General features: G+C 40.6%; 1 protein-coding gene across 1 annotated transcript in view; it reads left to right on the top strand.

Moving 5' to 3' along the window:
* The window catches only part of rgs6 (regulator of G protein signaling 6), a 93,932-nt gene that overhangs the window by 72,402 nt on the left and 2,993 nt on the right, over positions 1-18,537 (top strand). Inside the window, exons 4-15 of the mRNA XM_031730255.2 lie at positions 1,172-1,222; positions 2,047-2,153; positions 5,898-5,949; positions 7,215-7,279; positions 7,527-7,603; positions 8,431-8,512; positions 8,631-8,705; positions 8,936-9,037; positions 9,444-9,505; positions 11,573-11,683; positions 15,124-15,249; positions 17,242-17,428. Of these exons, the coding sequence (XP_031586115.1) occupies positions 1,172-1,222; positions 2,047-2,153; positions 5,898-5,949; positions 7,215-7,279; positions 7,527-7,603; positions 8,431-8,512; positions 8,631-8,705; positions 8,936-9,037; positions 9,444-9,505; positions 11,573-11,683; positions 15,124-15,249; positions 17,242-17,428 (1,097 nt within the window). The remainder of the gene's footprint in view (positions 1-1,171; positions 1,223-2,046; positions 2,154-5,897; positions 5,950-7,214; positions 7,280-7,526; positions 7,604-8,430; positions 8,513-8,630; positions 8,706-8,935; positions 9,038-9,443; positions 9,506-11,572; positions 11,684-15,123; positions 15,250-17,241; positions 17,429-18,537) is intronic.

The following is an 18,537-nucleotide window of genomic DNA, read 5'->3' as shown; positions in this document are numbered from 1 at the left end:
AAACACCACCTCACTAAAGGAAAGTAGAAGATATTCTAATTCCATTCTAATGGAGTTTTATAGTCTCTAAATACTTTTGAGGTATGGAATCGCATTTAAAATCTTTTATATTTGTATTCAAACGAATACCCCTGCTTTGGCTGAAATAGTTGAAACATTTGAGATTTCATTTTCTGTTAGAGGGGAAAATACTGGTTTTAGCATGCAGAAAGCCTTCGATTATGCATTATGTCTTATGCATTTTATTATCATAATACCATTACCTTTAGGTTTTGTTTTGGAAGTGTAAATTGGGGCACTTTTGTATATTTACACTCATTGGCCACTTTGTTAGTTACACCTGTTCAGTGCATTTAGGCATGTAGGTTGGAGGTTCAAACCAAGCATCTGAATAGGGAAGAAAGATTATTTAAGTAGCTTTGAACATGGTGGCTGTTGTCAGATGGGCAGATGAGTATTTTGGAAACCACTTTTTCAGTAACCAGCGTATGAAGAACAGCTGAGCCTATGTTTAACCCTGAAGCAGATGAGCTACAGCAGCAGAAGACCATACTGGATGTCACTACTTCCAGCTAAAAACAGGAAATTGAGGCTACAAGAAATGTTCTGATATTTTCTTGGCTCACTTTCCATTACTACCAAGCGAGCATTGTGTTGTTGCTGTCAATATCCATCCCTGTATTTCCACACAGTACCCATGTTCTTTCAGTAGGATAATATACCATAGTACAAAGCTCCAATCTCTCAAACTGGTTTCTTGATCATGGTTAACATTACATTTTACTTAAATGGCCTACAGTTACCAGTTCTCTATCTAAAAGACCTGGATGTGCAGCTGACAAATCTGCAGCAATTGCACAATGTTATCTTGTCTTTATTAGACCAAAATCTCTGAGGAATGTTTCCCACACCTTGTTGCATCTATGGCACTAAAAATCAAGGCAATTTTGAAGGTGAAAGCTACTCCAACCAGTTACTAGTAAGGTGTAACTACTAAAATGACTGGTGAGTGTATATTTTGCCCCAAAAAAGGAAGCCCCCTTGTTTTGTTTTTTGTGCCCCCCCTCCTGTACGGCTGTATTTTTAATCCCAAATCTATATCTTTCAGTATATTATTGTAAACACACCCTGTATTGCAGCCATTTATCTATCCTCATCTGATCCGATACAGGTGCAGATATTGTACAGTGGCTGATGAAGAATCTGTCCATTGAGGATCCAGGTACGTTTTTAAAATGGGAAAGCAGAGTGTACTCTGCTGAATGAATTTTAAATGCCACAACCTCCCATGACAGCAGAACAGCAGTTCCCCAGAACTGCAGGATTTATTTATAAAAAGCATGCACACTGTATAATATGAAATACAGGGGTGCGTCTATCTTTATGACAGGTTTTTGAATAATTGTCTGCAATAAATGCTTACAATGAAGAGAAGTGTATGGTGAGCAGGTGCATCGTGGTTCAGAAGACCTAACTACAAAAACTTGACAATTATCTGTATAAATCATTTACAAGTTAATACTATAGAGAAAACATACCAGGAAAAGAGGCAACTAGGTTGTTTTTTAACAAACAGAATTTCTATTATATTTGTTGTTTCGTTGGCCTGACCTGAAGCCTGGTGGTGGGAGAGCAGTGTTTATTGTTGGTACAATAGCCCACAGCCTGGACAGTGAATCAGTCACTGAGTCATCCATGTACATCCCAACCACCTCTGATTCCTATAGTCCTAGCAGAAAGCCACTTTACACAAACAAACAAACAAAAAAACAAAGAATGTTCAACAAGCTGTGTTGATATATTTGCATTTCTTAAAATGCTCCACTTCAAAAAATATTCCAGGGATGGTATATTTGGCAGGTGATTCATACGGTTGTATTAATGTCATGTTCCAAAATATCAGTTCCATGAGTGTCATATTTAGTCTCATTGTCTAGATGTTGTTTCAACCAACTTAATTCTATCCATACAGCAATGTAAATACTGTCTGCAATGCTGAGGAATCTACTGTAATCTGTTTATCTCTTTATTCTGCTCCTTTTACAGCTGAGGCGATGCACATTGGGAGTTTAATTGCAGCTCAGGGGTACTTTTTCCCAATCTCAGACCATGTCCTTACCCTGAAAGACGATGGCACTTTCTACCGCTTTCAGGTGAGCGGACACACCAAGTGTTTAAAAACACGGAGAAGGCTATAGGAGATATGGCCACATTTAATTATTAGCAAACTCAAGATTCATACCTGATGTGAAGCTTAATGAGAAACGTAACAATCAGCATTTAGATACTTCATGGTTAATTCTAGGTTAGTGTCTTGATTTGATAAATATCGTAAAATTATTTTCTGTATAGACGGGTTAAAAATTCAATTGAGTAATGTGAGTACAAGAAAACAATTATTAGAATACAATGTGTTAAATTTGCTTAGATGAGAGGGTCCAGCAGTAGATGAGAGGAATAGGGAAGGATTTGTCTGTGTTTCAGTTTGGCTTAGCTGTAGGCTTGAGTGTGTGTAATTGTTTAGAGGGAAAGAATTTATGGACACTGGGGGTCTGCTGTCAAAAAAGGAGACAGGAAGCTACAGTTGGGGGTTGCTGATGCTGATGTTTGTACCTTTAATAAAAACTCATAATTGTTATAACTTAGAAGTAGGTTTGCAGGAGACTCTGTACCTTATCTGTAAATGTAAGACAACAAGAGGCCAATGGCCCAGTGGATGCAGAGTGGGGGTCTCAGTGTTTGTAATATGTTAACTGTGTTTTGTATGTTGTCTAAAGGAATTTGGTGTAGCTTGGATGAGGAGATTACTTTTATGACCGGCAGGAAGCCACAGATACAGAGACACACACACAGTGCTGTAACTGTTACGCACCCACACCTACATGCACACTCACTCACGTGCACTCACATAGACACACGGGTACACGCACACACAGGCACTCACGTGCTCGTGCATACACACACAAACACAGAGTTTGCAACACACCATGGGGGTTTTATGATGGGGTCACTTCTATAAAGCTGACTGTAACAAACAAAGGAGTGGAGGATCTGCAGAGGGACACCGGCCTTGCACGTCTCTCCTTCTAGAAGATGCATGCTCAAATGAAGATGAATAAAGATGAATAAAGGTTTTTGTGAAAATGACTACTGAGTCCAGTGCCGTCTCTGGATGCCCGAGGAATAAAAAGAACCGGAGTGAAACTGATTTCGTAACAGTAAGTAAGGGATTGAACCACTATATGAAACTGGATCGCTAACGATTACCCGAAACTCTGGATGTGATGTGTGATGTGATTAAAACCAGACTACAGTTTGAAGAAATAGCTTAGAAACTTTACAGTTATCTAATACTCTTGGAATAGAAAAGCAGTTAAGGGAAAGCTACTTGGTAACAACAATAGTCTGTCATAAAACAGTCCTAAAACAGGGCTCCGTCCCAGTGACTGTTACTCTTGAGTAAGTCAGAGTCCAGTCATTGGGGGGTTCAGAATTTGGGGTCGTGATGTGGGTCTTGGAGCCTTAAAGCAGTTCCCGCAAGAGCTTAGCGGAATGTGTGTTGAAAACATACAGATTTGTCTATTAACTTCTTACCTTTAGCTTCCTTACCTTAATGCATCTCAAACTTCCGTGTTGCTATATATCTATGGCGCAGCTAGCGTATGCCCCTAACTTTCAGAACTATTGCAATGCTCCATGATCCACCATTGGTGTTAAAAAAACAGAACAAAAAGAAAAAATCAGGGCTAGCTAGCATTAACTGACATGCTAACTACTTCTGCTAACTACCATGACCAAATATTAGCTGTTGTGGTTACACTGAAATAACTAGGACTGTTACTTTTGATAGTCTTGGTGGCCGGGGATCGGTCTGCCAGGACCTCCACTCCTGGCTGCCGCCCGGCTCACATTGCACCCAACCCCTACGGTGCCTCCTGCAGGTGGTGGGCCTGCAGGAAGATGGGCCCATGTCCCTTTTTCGGGCTGTGCCCGGCTGGGCCCCATGGACTAAGGCCAGGGGACCAGACGCTCGCCGTCGGGCACCCTCCCCGGGCCTGGCTCCAGGGCGGGGCCCCGGTAACCCTATCCGGTAACCCCGGGTGAACTGTTCCCTCAATGGTCTTTCATACGGGTCTTCTGAATTGCTCTTTGTCTGGTCCCTCACCCAGGACCAATTTGCCATGGGAGACCCTACCAGGGGGCAAAAGAACCCCAGACAACATAGCCCCTGGGATCCCTGGGATCCCTGGGACCCGCAAACCCCTCCACCACGATAAGGTAGCGACTCGCGGAGGAGGCCCCAGGGCAGACCCAGGACATGTTGGAGAGATTATATCTCTTGGCTGGCCTGGGAACGCCTTGGTGTTCCCCCGGACAAGCTGGAGGAGGTAGCTGGGGAGAGGGAGGTCTGGGCTTCTCTGCTTGGGCTGCTGCCCCCACGACCCAGCCCCGGATAAGTGGGAGTTACCTTCGATTTACTATACTTAACATAGTGGAAAAATTGTGGTTGACTTAGCATATTCAGATAGCTTTTGAAATGTAGATATAGTGAATTTCGAGTACTGGCTCTTTATTGTCAATAGATGAAAATAGTTTTTCTTTTATGTTCCCTTTTATGTTCCCTTTTGTGCCAGACATGACTCTCACACTAATGCCTTCTTCATTCTGTGTAATTGTAAGAGATAATAAAAAACCTCCAGCAAGTTTAATCTAGCTGTGGGGTCGCCTACAATACCCCAATCAGCCGCTGAAGATTACTTGCTTCTTTATAGAAGCACTGAGGCCCTGTCCACTACAGTTTCTTCAGTACTATGTTGGGATCCTGTGACCCTATTAAAAATGGATGGGGAGCTGTTAAAATATTCATCAAGAGCTCAGAGGAAGCAGGTCTAGGTCCAGGCCAAATAGGCAGCTACCAGAATCTTTACAGGGACATGTAGTGTAGCAGCCCACACTACAATTAGAGACTCGTATCAAAGAACAAAAAAAATAAAGTAAGGCTGACATTTTGTGCCTCCTTCACTGTTCACAGATAAGGCAGTTGCATTAAGCTTGCATATTAATTATGCCAGACTGAAGTCTCTAATTAAAGAAAGGAAACCATGTTTTCAAATTCCTCATTTGCGTATGCAAAAGCAGCATGTGGCGAGATTAGAATGATTTCTATGTAGCATCTTCTTCCTATACATACTGCAGTTACAGGATTGAATCTCCAGTGAAGCCAGAAGAGCAGTTTAATTAAACCAACAGTGCACATTAGGTTATTTGACCTTGGTTCTCCTCCTTCAAAGTGAAGTGGAATAAAAGAGGGGAGGAGGTCTATTTGCTGTAGCCGAAAGAGCTTCATAAAGATAATCACCACTCATTAGCATTTCATTTTGGAGGCAAATCAAGTGCAAGATAAAGAGAAACACAGGGCAGAAAAATCACAGTTATGTAATATCTCTTCTCAATGAAAATACTACAGATGGTTTGGACTCGTTTAACATTTTTACGTAGTTTTTTGTGAAATACAGAACCTGTCCTGTCTGTTCTTTATTGTTCTGCTTTCTGATTGTTTACTTCCCAGCTGTCATTCTTTTATTGTTTTTCTGCAATACTTTTCCATGAGTAATAGCCCCCTGGGGTGTTGCAGAGGTGTGAAAAGTTTTAGAAGTCGGCTGTTCTGAATCTCTCCTGCCCTGATAATAAAAAATATTTTGATTGGTGAAGCAAGACAATCATGTGCTCCACTGTGTCTCAGAGGCAAACAGCTATCTTGTAAAGGTCATCATCATCACTCCAGTTTTGTCAAATAGTTTTGACTCATAAATCGTGACCTGGGAGGTTCAGGGAACAATCAGCAGCAATTCAGCATCGCTTTTGATTTTCACATTTCTACTTTGTTTCGCCCTCAGGCGCCATATTTCTGGCCGTCCAACTGCTGGGAGCCCGAGAACACAGACTATGGTGAGAAACTTCAAGGAATATCTTGACATTTTGTTGTTTTTGATTGTCCTTTAAGTTTTAAAGAGCAATGCTTCAGTCATAAGATTAATCAAATGGATTAGAAATGGTATACGTGGGCTGGAAACAGTAATATAGCATCACTGCATGGAACGAAACCGGCTATAGTGTTATACTGAATTTAAGATGGAACTAATGCTTTCTGTGGCCCCAGTCTCTAATCTAATTTACAACAGATGCTTCTGAGGTGCAAACTACACCTCCAACATCAGCAGGGTATGAATAATCATCAATAATAGCTGAAGGATAAGATATAGATCTTATCAATCTACATCTGATCCTGTGGCAAAACCTTTGGGAAAAACATGTTTTCTGACTGCCTTTTTATTAGCAGCAGAAAGATTATAACTGGATAATAAAGCAATGGCCATGTTGGGTGAATTTATCTAACTTTTTAATTCTTGGCTGTTAGCTCAACTCTGAACAAGCTTTATGCAGCAAAAGCTAGACTGTGTAGCTTAAAACGTGATTATGACAAGTGGAGTTAATAAGTAACTAATTGGGGACGCCTGCAGTCAGCTGAGTCTGACCAAGTCACATGGATGAGTGACAAATTGTTTCTTCCACAGAAAATGCTGCATCGAGATAAAGAGAATTAACTTTATGCATTAACTTCATTATGTCACAATATTCTTATTAATTGATGAAAACTACATATTTTCATGTCATAATGTCTCACCAAGACAGTGTTTTAACCTTTATTTTTTATTGAGGTGATATAACCGTGCTATTCTTTTCAATACAATGTTTCATTTCAAGTCTTGACTATGTAGATGTTTTTCTGATTTTTCTGATCTGAAGAAAGATGAAGCAACCCTAAACAGATGAGAAGACATAAGCCTGCAATTTATAACTAAAGCTCAACAAACTCCCACTGAGCAAAGCACTGAAGCCCAGTAAGCACTGTACTTTTAGTTGAGGAGGGGAACAGCTGACAGGATTAGTCAATCACTGTTCCACTTCCTGCCCTTCATCCTTTCAGACACAGCCACGACTGGAGTTTTTGGTTTGGGACTTCAGTGACTCTTAAAACTGCCTCATAATCCCAATGGTGGGCAGGCAGCTTGATAGTGATTGTAGTCCATGTAAAATGGGTGGTGAAGAGAGGTGAGGTGGGTACACAGAGAGGGAGAGATGAGCACAGATGAGTAAAAAGGAATAACAGGGATGTGCCTGTGATAAATTATTTCTCTCTCTTTCTCCTTTAGCTATTTACCTGTGCAAGCGGACCATGCAGAACAAGACGAGGCTGGAGCTGGCAGATTATGAGGCTGTGAGTGTTGAACTGTTGCTCTAAGCTATTAATCCAAGTATTGATCTGTGCGTCTAGCTCTGGGACCAAAAAAATACAGCCCCTTAAAGGTCAGACAGGCGTGTGTCTGTGATGGCATGAAATCTAAATTACTTCTTGGAGCAGACTCAAACTTTAAAACTGTCTAATGTATTTAACAGTATTTTTTTTTCCAACTATTGTTTTTCCTTGTTGACTTTTGATAATGTTTCTATCTCATTTCTAACAGGAGAACCTGGCCAGGCTGCAGAGAGCTTTTGCCAGGAAGTGGGAGTTTATCTACATGCAGGCTGAGGCCCAGGTCAAGTAAGTGTGATCTGTTACCAAGGCAACACATGAAACTACAGTGCATGCACTGATGTCATTCACACTCAAGGTAAAAGACAAGCAATCATGAGAAGTGAGCATTTGTACATGTGATTTCGTGTAAGATTACCAGTGTGAGATTAGGATTGACGTGTCTATAGCTGTGTTTCACATCAAATCCTCTTTAAACCAACAAACATAGGCAATAATTACTTGGAACACATGGAAATTCGAAAATGGAAGAAGAGTGGAGACTGTACACACTGCTCTGTTTTCCACCATCCTTTGCCAGCCTTCTTTTGATTATGAATCCACAGTTATATCAGCCTGAGGGATGTTAAAGGGAAAGCTGTAATTTCCAAAATGTTCCCAAGATCTTTGTGAAAGAAAGAGAACTGCAATTATTACATTTGCTTCCATATATTTACATTTGATATTTTGGTTCCAGGTATATATGACCAGCATTTCCAATCTGATCACGATTCATGAAAATAGTATTAAAATGTTTTATTCTTCTTCTTCTTCTAAATAAGTAACAATGTGGAAGTCTAGGACATAAACAAACATAATGCACTTTGCCGGTGGTCAAAGGCTTTAGATACTAGTATGCAAATTAGCAATTCCTTAAAATTATCGAGTTACAGGTTAAAATCCTAACTTATTAAAACATTATAAAGATCATAAAACTGGAAGTACTCAAGTACCAGAAACAGAGTTACACAGTATGTGGATGCAGACAGCGTGCGTGAAGATACAGAGTACACTGTAGACTTTTCTGAGCCTCATTATTGTTAAAAAAAAATATCGAAGACTGCTCTATTCTGCAGGATTGACAGGAAAAAGGATAAAATTGAAAGGAAGATCCTGGACAGCCAAGAGAGAGCTTTCTGGGATGTCCACAGACCTGTGGTAAGTCTCACATACACACTTCCTGTCTAGGTGAGATTATAGCCACCCACCTAATCCGCATTCTCAAATAGTGCTGATGCAATGACGTTGTTTTCCTTGGGGGGGGTTTTTTCTGCAGCCTGGATGTGTTAACACCACAGAGATGGACATCCGGAAATGTAGACGCATGAAGAATCCTCATAGAGTTAAGAAGGTATAGCTATGAACTTTGTGACAGAAATCTTTTTAAAGTGATTTTTTAAAATATACCCTATGCAACAAGTGTATTCCTTTTTTAATTTTTTTTTTGTAAGTTTTGTTAAAATTCATGTCCCTTGCATTTTTTTAAACAACATAACATATAATTTCCCACACTGCAAGAAAATAAGTGTACCTTCTAATACTTACCCACTTCTCCTCTCTCATCATGGTTGAATGGCCCAGTCGGTGTATGGTGTGATAGAGGAGGGAACACAGTCTCAGAGTCCCATACACACTCCTTCACACCACTGCAGGAAAGGCACCAAGGAGGATGTAGAAAAGGAGGTAAAAATCAGTTCAAATGTTGACAAAATTATAAGCCATCATTAGAGAAGATGTCAGTGTTTTGTGCTCTTTCTGCTTTTAACGCCACAAGCGCTGGATTTCACAGCCGCAGCCCAATTACAGAGAAGATTGGCAGACATTGTAACGCATTTTGTATGGTGCCCACCTTGTCAAATTTTTTGAAATCTGCTGGATTGTTTTCTTGCACAAACAGTAATTATGAGAAATGGTAGCACTAACAGTATTGCCGATTGACATAGACACTGCCAACTGACTCAAACAAGCTCCTTTTCATTTATTTCTGTTACAGGTATTTGCTAGCTCTAGTTGAGATCATGTAATCAGATTCAAAAACCTTTATATAAAAAAATTTAAGGTATAGTTTATTGCTCATTGTCTTTTTCAGATCGTATTCCTGAATACCCAGCTAGATCGTCACTGCATGAAGATGTCCAAAGTTGCTGAAAGGTACAGGAAACTTGCATCACATACACATTTAAAATGGAGCACAGCATCATGTCCAATCTCTATCTTGTCAATCTTTTGAGGCGCTCTTTGTCGCTAAGGTGCTCCGTTCCCATCTCCTGTACTCTCTGACCATACATAATCAGACAAAGCTCTGTGCTACCGGCCTACCTTTTACTGTAACTCTGCTAGAGGAGTGGCACACAGGGGATAATAGGTTTCTTGACACCTTATTTGAACCTGTGGAGGTTTCAGTTTGACATTCAGAAGTGGAGCCTACCAGTAAGTGTGACAAAGCTTTGAGTCCAGAGTGCTGCTTTTGCTGTTTGGGTATGAAGTGGTTGAGTAAAGCTATATTTTGCTCCTGGATTTTCATGCTTAGTGTGACTATTTGATATACAGATCTAAAGGCAATGTGATGTTTGAGCTCAACATGCATGTTCATTACTTTCGTTCTCTTGAATTTATCAATATGACGTCATATTTTAAAAATTTGAATAAGTATTGACCTAATAATACACAATAGGGTCAAGAGTTCTAGGGAAGATGTTTGGGATGTGATGTGGAACTGCACAATTTTCATTTTAAGTAATTTTTGTACAATATTCCAGCCCCATAAAGATTATACTTTTTTCCTTTAACACATTAAGAACAAAAACATTGTGTTTTTGTAGTCTTTTAAAAAACTGCTCACTGTACAGTTTCAACCATCTTTCCCTGTTTAATGATTTGAACTTCAACGGAGAACAAGTCTTTAACTACACTATGTGGACATAAGTACTGGGCCACACACAGCATTGTTTTCAGTCCCACTGCCACAAGCATATAATATCCTTACAAACATTTGCAAAGGAATGGGTCACTCTCACAGTCTCACTCAATGAATTTTAGTCAAGTATTATAATAAGGATGCAAGTGTTGCATCAAGTCAGTTCAAGAAATTCCTTCCACAATCAACTTTATGTAGTACTATTGCAAAAGGGAAGAGTTTAATTACAGATTAGGGTCGCCAAGTGCTGAGGTATTTGGTGTGTAAAAGTCACCAGTGCTCTGCTTCTAAACTTCCCCTGGCATTAACAACAGCACTAAACTGTGCAGGGGAAATTTGATTTTCATGGCTGGGCAGCTCTTGTAGGTGTCATCCTCAGGTGAACATCAAGTTTCTGCTACATTGTTGCTCATTTCAGAGAACTCTGCACAGGAACATCCAAACAAACTCTGGGCCGATGCTGTCTCTGTCCGTGGTCCTGATACCCTGCTTATCTTGCTCATTGCTGTTACAGAATGTACTGTATATTGTATTGAGCTTCTATAACTTCTGTTGGCCTGGTGTCTATGTTTTTTATGGATCCTGGTATCCTGGTATCTGGAATTGCATTTATTTGTTAGTAAATTTCAAACTTTCTGGAATCAGCATCAAAAATAAAAGGTCTGGAAACACATAAGTAAATGGAGTTTCTGCAGTTTTTAAAAAAAAATTTTTTATATTTTTGTTCTTTTTATGTATATAGCTCATATTTTCACGTGTTGTAATATGTAAATCGAAAAGTCATAGCTAGATATGACGTTTTTGTACCGCAGGGTTAGAAGGATATTACTACTGTAAAGAGAAGTTATGTGTTTTTCCTCGCCTTCGTACAGCTTGAGGTCATGCGTTGGCAGTGCAGCGAAGTTGTAGTACATATAATTTGTATGTTATTGGGGATTCTTGCATTATTGTTTAATCTGTGACAAGGAAAACATTTTCTGCACAGTGTTGCTGTTGTTGTGAACTGCATTCTGCTTCACTCTCTCTCACTTACTGTTTGTCTCAGACTACTCAAGACAAGTAGGCGGTCTGCACCTGAAATTAAATGTTTTTTGTCAAAGCTGATTTTCCTTTTTAAATATTTATCTTTTTATACATCAGTTTCTTAATTTTACTGCAGAAAAACATGTAGTTCACCATTAAAATTGACCTCAAATCATCAGCACGTCACTGCTGTCTCTAAACATATGACAAGCTAACGTCTCGCTCGCTCCTTTCCTTTGTCATGTGTGTCCATGTGTGTTGTTGCTGTTGTGTTTCAGTCTGATAGCCTACACTGAGCAGTACTTGGAGTATGACCCATTTGTGACATCACCTGAACCATCCAACCCCTGGACCAGCGATGACCCCACTTTCTGGGATTTGGAGGCTAGGTACGATCACTGTCAGTGGATATTTCAAGATATGTCTCTGCGTGCTGTTTTTGTTGTTGTTGTTTTCATAATCATGGTATCTTTAGAGGAAAGTGTTTGCATTGATTATTTTAAAATAATTTCCAAACAACTTTTTCTGTTGTCGGGCTCTGTAACCTATAACCTTCCTTTTTGCCTTTTGGTGTGTAAATCTCAAAACCAATTTCACATAGAGCCCATAGGGGAAGGGAGTTCTTTTCAAGGACACCTATTCGACCCTTTTTTTTTTTTTAATTTCTGATTAGTTGCTCAAACATTTAAACAATCTCAGGTGTGTGCGGTGTGAAAGCTCACACCGCACCCCCCTTTGCAAGTAAATATTAACCAGACCGAAACCAATTTCACAAAAGGCAAATTCAAGTGTGAACGCACTCCATGTGCTGCCCTTGATCATATAGTTGTTGACAGCAGGCAAGTCCTGACAAAGTCTTTGAAGAAATGATTGTTGATGATCGACTTTCATTCCAAAGTATTTCTTTTTGCTACTTATCAGCTTATTTTTAACCCTGATTCGCAACTCAAAAATTTAAACGATGTGGATAGGAGAAATTTCACTGCACAACTAAGCTGTAGTGCCTTTTCACTGTGCAATACTTTTGTTAATAACTAAAGGTGCAATAGACTCATAATACTTGAAATGTGCAATTCCCTTGTATTCTTATTCCTATTTATTCTATTTATCCCTTTGTATACTCTGTATTTATATATATGTGTATATATGGTATATTTCTGCTCACATTCTGCAACTTCTGTCGGTGTTGTGCTATTGGAAACCGAATTTCCCGGAGGAACCCACCCGAGGGATTAATAAAGTTTTATCTAATCTAATCTAATTCTCCTAACTTAAATACTAAATGGTCTTTGAAAACTCAAAGCACCATCTTACTGCTGTAACAAGCCTCATTCACATACACATAAATACAAGTGTTTTTTCCCAACATTCAAACACACTTTGTTGCATGCATCAGGGGGCAACTTCAGTATCTTGGACAAGTTTGTAAGAATCTTTTTTTACTTTATATATAAAATAACATTTTAAAATTCCCCTCCCTCCCCTGCGGGTGGTCTATCCTTCAAGTTCGGATCCTCTACCAGAGGCCAGGGAGCTTGAAGGTGCAGTAACTTAGCTGTTCCTAGAACTGCGCTCTTCTAGGACAGAGATCTCCGATGTTGCTCCTGAGATCTGCTGGAGCCACTCGCTTAGCTTCGGAGTCACCGCACCTAGTGCTCCGATTACCCCTGGGACCACTGTTACCTTCACTTTCCACATCTTCTCAAGCTCTTGGTACTTCTCAAGCTTCTCGTGTTCCTTCTTCCTGATGTTCCTATCATTCGTTATCGTTACATCGATCACTACGGCCGTCTTCTTCCACTTGTCTACCACCACGATATCTGGTTGGTTAGCCACCACCATTTTGTCCGTCTGTATCTAGAAGTCCCACAGGATCTTAGCTTGGTCATTCTCCACCACACTAGGGGGCGTCTCCCATTTTGACCTGGGGACTTCCACGCCATACTCGGCACAGATGTTTCTGTATACTATGCCATTTACACAGCCTGCACATGAAGTCTTGCCTGGTGTGGTAGACCCCAGCCTCTATGTACTCAGAGCTTGCTCCTGTGCTGCCATGATTAGTGCCTGATTATTGCCGTCTTTCAGTCAAGCTTTGTCGAGCCATTGATTGGATTCCATGATCTTCCTCCTCCTCCTCCTCAGCTTTCTTCTGCCTGAGGTATTCAATCTTCACACAGTTGGTTGGGGCCATCTTCCTGATGTATTTTGTCTCATCCTGGACTGTGGTGCTGACACTCACCAGTCCCTGGCCTCCTTCCTTCCCCTTAGCATACAGCCTCAGGGTGCTGGACTTGAGGTGAAACCCTCCTTGCTTGGAGCTTCCTTGTCTTGATGTCAGTGGCCTCTATCTCCTCCTTTGGCCATCTTATTAGTAGGCGTTGATTGACCCTCTACAGGTACCATGAATAGGCCACCATTTGTCTGCGGGATCCTCTATGTCTGCAATGTTTGTCTGGTAGTTCAATCCCCTAAGTTCTGACCACCTTCATCTCTAGCCCGAACAACATTGCGATGCCATTGCTGCTGGTGTGGATCAGTGAATCGATGTCCCGTTCTTGGCATACAGTTTGATGAAATCCACAGGAGGATGGCTGACAACTCAATTCCGTATCCATAGCGGGTTCAGACATATGCAGAACAGTAGTGGGGAGAGCATCTCCTCATGTATTGATTCATCTTAGCACGTAGTCAAGTCAAGCTTCGCCATGATCCTATCTTTCAGGACTCTCGCACTCAAGGAGACAGATACCAAGCACTTGGTACCCAATCTTGGGTGGGGGGGGGTCATGATATCTCCCCCCTGACCTGTCGTCCTGGCTCCCCCTTGCCATAGCATGTGTGTTGTACCTCGTCAGTCTCTAGCTTTGAGAACAGTCCTTTCCTCTAAATGTTGAAACACTGAGCTACTAGTTGTTCGCTGTCAATGTGGATGTTGGGTATCGGCATGACTTCATATAGCATGGAGGGTCGAGTCTAGGACCCTTACTGGATACAGATGCCCCAGGTGGGAATAAAACTTGCGACTCGAGCTCCAGAGGCGTGTAGCTGCTATACATGTATGATTTTTTTTCTTGTAAAGCCAAAGTCTGACTGACTGAGTACCGGTCAAGCACTAATTGCTTTGGCAGAGAATTTTTGAACTAGCGAAGGACATTTACAAATCACTCAGCCCAAATCAAAGAAAGCACATTTCAGACCGATCAAACAAATTAACTGCCTAGCTACCAAATTATTAAACATATAAAGAAAAGTAGTGCTCTCAACAAGGTGCACTATGCTTGGAACTCCTGAATACGCAGGAATTCATTAGATCAGACACATGATCACTGTACCTAATGTAGCTTAATAATTCATCTGAATTGATTAATTGCAGGATAAGAGAACATATTCCCTGCAGAGATTGTAGAGATTGGATTTCAGATGAGCACTGTCATAATGTGCAGCTTTTCATAAACCAGTATCACATCCACATCAGACCCTTTCATAAGTCCCAAAGATCAGGAGGATTTTGCAGTTTTAATGTCTCATCTCTATCTTTCCTCTGTTTTCACTTTTTAGATCTGTCCACACTTTCCCAGCTGTAATTAAGTCTCAGACACTGGTTTCATTCTTAATTTCTCTTTATTTTTTAAGGACATTGTAACTATTGTCAAAAACATATTGAAAGTAGAGTTTTATGAATACTACAGATTTTTCAGCTTAATTTGAGGGGAAAACAAATACATTGTACTGGTAATTTTGGAACCACAGATATTTTTATAGAGGGGCTGTAAAATATATATATATAAAACAATAAACTGCCAATCCCTCTTTCCATCTTTCCCAGTAAGGAGCCCAGTCAGCAGAGGGTGAAGAAGTGGGGCTTCTCTCTGGAGGACGCCTTGAAAGATCCAGCAGGGCAGGAGCTTTTCCTCAAGTTTCTAGAATCAGAGTTTAGCTCAGAGAATCTCAGGTGAGCAAAATATATTTCAGTCATCATTTCCACTGTTGTATGTTGAAGTGATATTTTTCCTGCTCTTTTTAACCATGCTGTACTTAACTCAATTAATGAAGAAATGCAAGTGGTGCACAAGCAAAGATTTTGTGGTGAATTTTTAAAGACAGCTTATTCTGCATTATAAGAAATCCTCTGTGCTTCATAGGATAAAATTGAAGCCATTCAGTTGTGCATTTGTGCAGCTCCCCTTTAACAACATGAGGAGAGCATAAGAGTCGATCAAAAGCTTTCACTTCTCTGAAAATAGGCAGAAATTATTTCTTCTTGGCAACCTCATTGTTCCAACCTACCATTTCAACCCACTTGGAACATGGAAGAGCAATCAAGTGAAGGTTTGCCAGTTTTTAGATACCTAGAACACTTAAAGAGAAGCACACGAACCACACTAAAATTCTGCTCATCAAAATTTCAGTAAAAGAAAAGAGTATTAGAAAGGAGCGATACTGAGCTGCAATGTTATGCAGATGTATCTCTTCTAGTGTTTTGTTTACTCTGTAGGATAAATCTAAGATAAAAACAGTTTTTTGAAAGGTCTTATCACCAAAAACAATGTTGTATCGAAGAGAAGAAAAAGATGCAGCCTTACAGCTCTGCTGGAGAACCTGGGATAAAAATAGCAAGACTGAGCTAATGAAGTACACATCAATTTTCTTAACTGCTTATTCAATTAAAAGTCATAGCAGCAGTAGAGCCTGTCCCAGCTGGCTCTGCTGGGTGAGGCGCAGGGTACACAACGCACTCTATCACAGGGCCTCTTTAAACAGACGACCACACACTCCTGCTATGCATTTAAGACATATTTTAAGACGACGTCGTGCCTTAAAGGAAAGCTTCAAAGGGAAATAAGATTTCACAGAACTACTTTACTTCTGTCTCCGCATCAAATACAGAGTTGTAGAGCACCGGCAGTAAGCATACTAAGAGAAACTGCTAGCCTGACGATCCATCACATGACACAAAGCATTTCAAATCTCGTCTTTTTAGGCTCATGGCAACTTTTCCTCAATCTGCCTGTTTAATTTTTAGGTCCGTGAATGTTTTTGATTTCTTTGACTTGTTCTTGTAATGGTTTACAGCTCACATTAAATACAAATTTACACACTAGGCACTGTCACATTTAGTCCTTTATGCACCTATGCAGCAATAAGTGGGTGTTTTTATAGTGTGTGGGTGGGAGACGGAGATGAAGCATCTCTGAAATCTAGCGAGAGAGACAGAGAAACGTGTTAGGAATGAGAGTCTGGGGATGAACTGATAGTATGGAGGTTGTTGATACCTCTGAGCCAGGGGGAGACACACACACATAAGCAGGGTGAGATGCAGACCGGGAGGGCATACACTCACATCGCTGTTCACCCTTCAGCTACGCCACCAGTCTCCTCACCTCCATCTGTTGTTCTCTTCTTCTGGACCCTTAATTGCTTTTGGTTTTATGAGGGAGCTTTTGGAGGAGTGGCACAGAAAGAGAGAGTGTCAGTTATTGAGAAATAGAGAGCGAGTGAGCAAAGCATGCCCCAGAGGTGCTTCGCTCTATATTGCTAAACCAGTCCACAGATCAATATAGATAGAAACTAATATTGGAGGCAGTCTGCTTCTCTGCTGCCCCTGGTATTTAACACAGTTTAAGTTTTTTTTCTGTGTCAATATTTAAAAGAAAATTATTCTCATGTGTCGTCAAGGAAAGGAGGAGAAAGTTTTAAGAGCATTTTAGAAAGAAAGAAATCAAATACATGTAAGACAATGTTCTGGATACTGACATGTTTCGAGAAAATTGTTTACTTTGCAGGAAGGTTTCACTTTTAATTTTACCGCCCTAGTCATACAGATAGCTTTCACTGTCCTAAACTCACTAATCTATCTAAAGATAAGTTATCACCAGTTACATGTTTAGCATGCAGATTTAAAGGTCTATGCCACTGATGTGTGTTTCTATTTGTGCTGTTGCAGGTTCTGGCTGGCTGTACAGGAGTTAAAGAGGATACCTCAGCACGAAGTCGCACAGAGGGCACAGGACATCTGGGCAGAGTTCCTGGCAGAGGGAGCGCCCAGCTCCATCAACCTGGACTCCCACAGCTACGAACGCACCAGCCAAAACCTGAAGGACCCTGGACGATACAGCTACGAAGACGCACAGGTGAGAAGCAGAGAAGCACGTAGTGCATTTGAGCTCAAGTAAAATTATTAGAACTTGAAAATTATAAAACCAGTCGGACTTCACAGGGTTTTAAAGTGGTGCTGATATAACAATATATCAACCTCTTTAAACCTACATATAGAAATTATGTGACTGGCAATACATTCAAAAGAGCACGAGGGGAAAAAAAAAAGAACCTGTTCTTAAAATCCTGTCCAGATTTGTGCAACGTTTTTGCAAATGCCAGCTGAAACTTGTCTGGCTGAACTGAAATTCAGTAGTCCTCATAGAATATAAAAGGTGAACTACAATACTAAGTGAATACTAGAAAAGGAGTCGTGTAGCAAATTGCATTTATTTCAGTTTGCCTCATTCTGTCCTCTCACTACTGAGAAAAATGTCCCTATTTTTGATCAGTGATTGCAACACATTTACACTGCAAATACACTCCTCATATCCTTTGGAGTGACTTTTGAAAAAGTAAAGAAGACCGGCCTTACATAGCAAGGCCCCAGCCAGTCAGCAGATTTGAACCCAGGACCTTGTTGCTGGGCAACAACAATGCTAACTACTGCACCGCCGTGCTTCCCTATGGGTCCATGATCCCAGCTTCCTCTCAAAGTCCAAAGACTTGCATGTTAGTTTAATTCTAAATGACCTAATTGTGTGAATGGTTGTCTGTCTCCATGTGCTAGCCCTGCAATAGACTGTTGACCTATACTATGACAGCTGGGATAAGCTTCAGTCATTTCCTGTTTATCAGGATTCCCCAGTTATGTGATTGACTCCAAACAGGCCTGCTTGAGGTCAAGAGTATAACCACAAGGCTCTATTCTACATTCCAACTTAAGTTGGTTTATTTTATAACTCTGTGGGTCTTCTGTGCTTCTTTCAGAAGCTCTGTCCCACACTATTGTCTGCTCCATTTGTCTTTCCTACATGCTTCACCAGTATCAACTAATGGCTTTATATTGTGGAGTGATTTCCAGAGAATACGCCTCATTGGGAGATAAATGGGCATGGGGGGGGGAGGATGGGAGTACTGGGCGCTGTGTAGCATCTATTAAATTTTGTCTCGTGTCACAGGCTTATATGGGACGAGTTAAATA

Source organism: Oreochromis aureus, linkage group 15 (genome assembly GCF_013358895.1).
Source record: "Oreochromis aureus strain Israel breed Guangdong linkage group 15, ZZ_aureus, whole genome shotgun sequence".
In the NCBI taxonomy this organism is placed as follows: domain Eukaryota; kingdom Metazoa; phylum Chordata; class Actinopteri; order Cichliformes; family Cichlidae; genus Oreochromis; species Oreochromis aureus.
The sequence above is the reverse complement of the archived record's forward strand: the minus strand, read 5'-3'. Positions and strand labels throughout refer to the sequence as shown.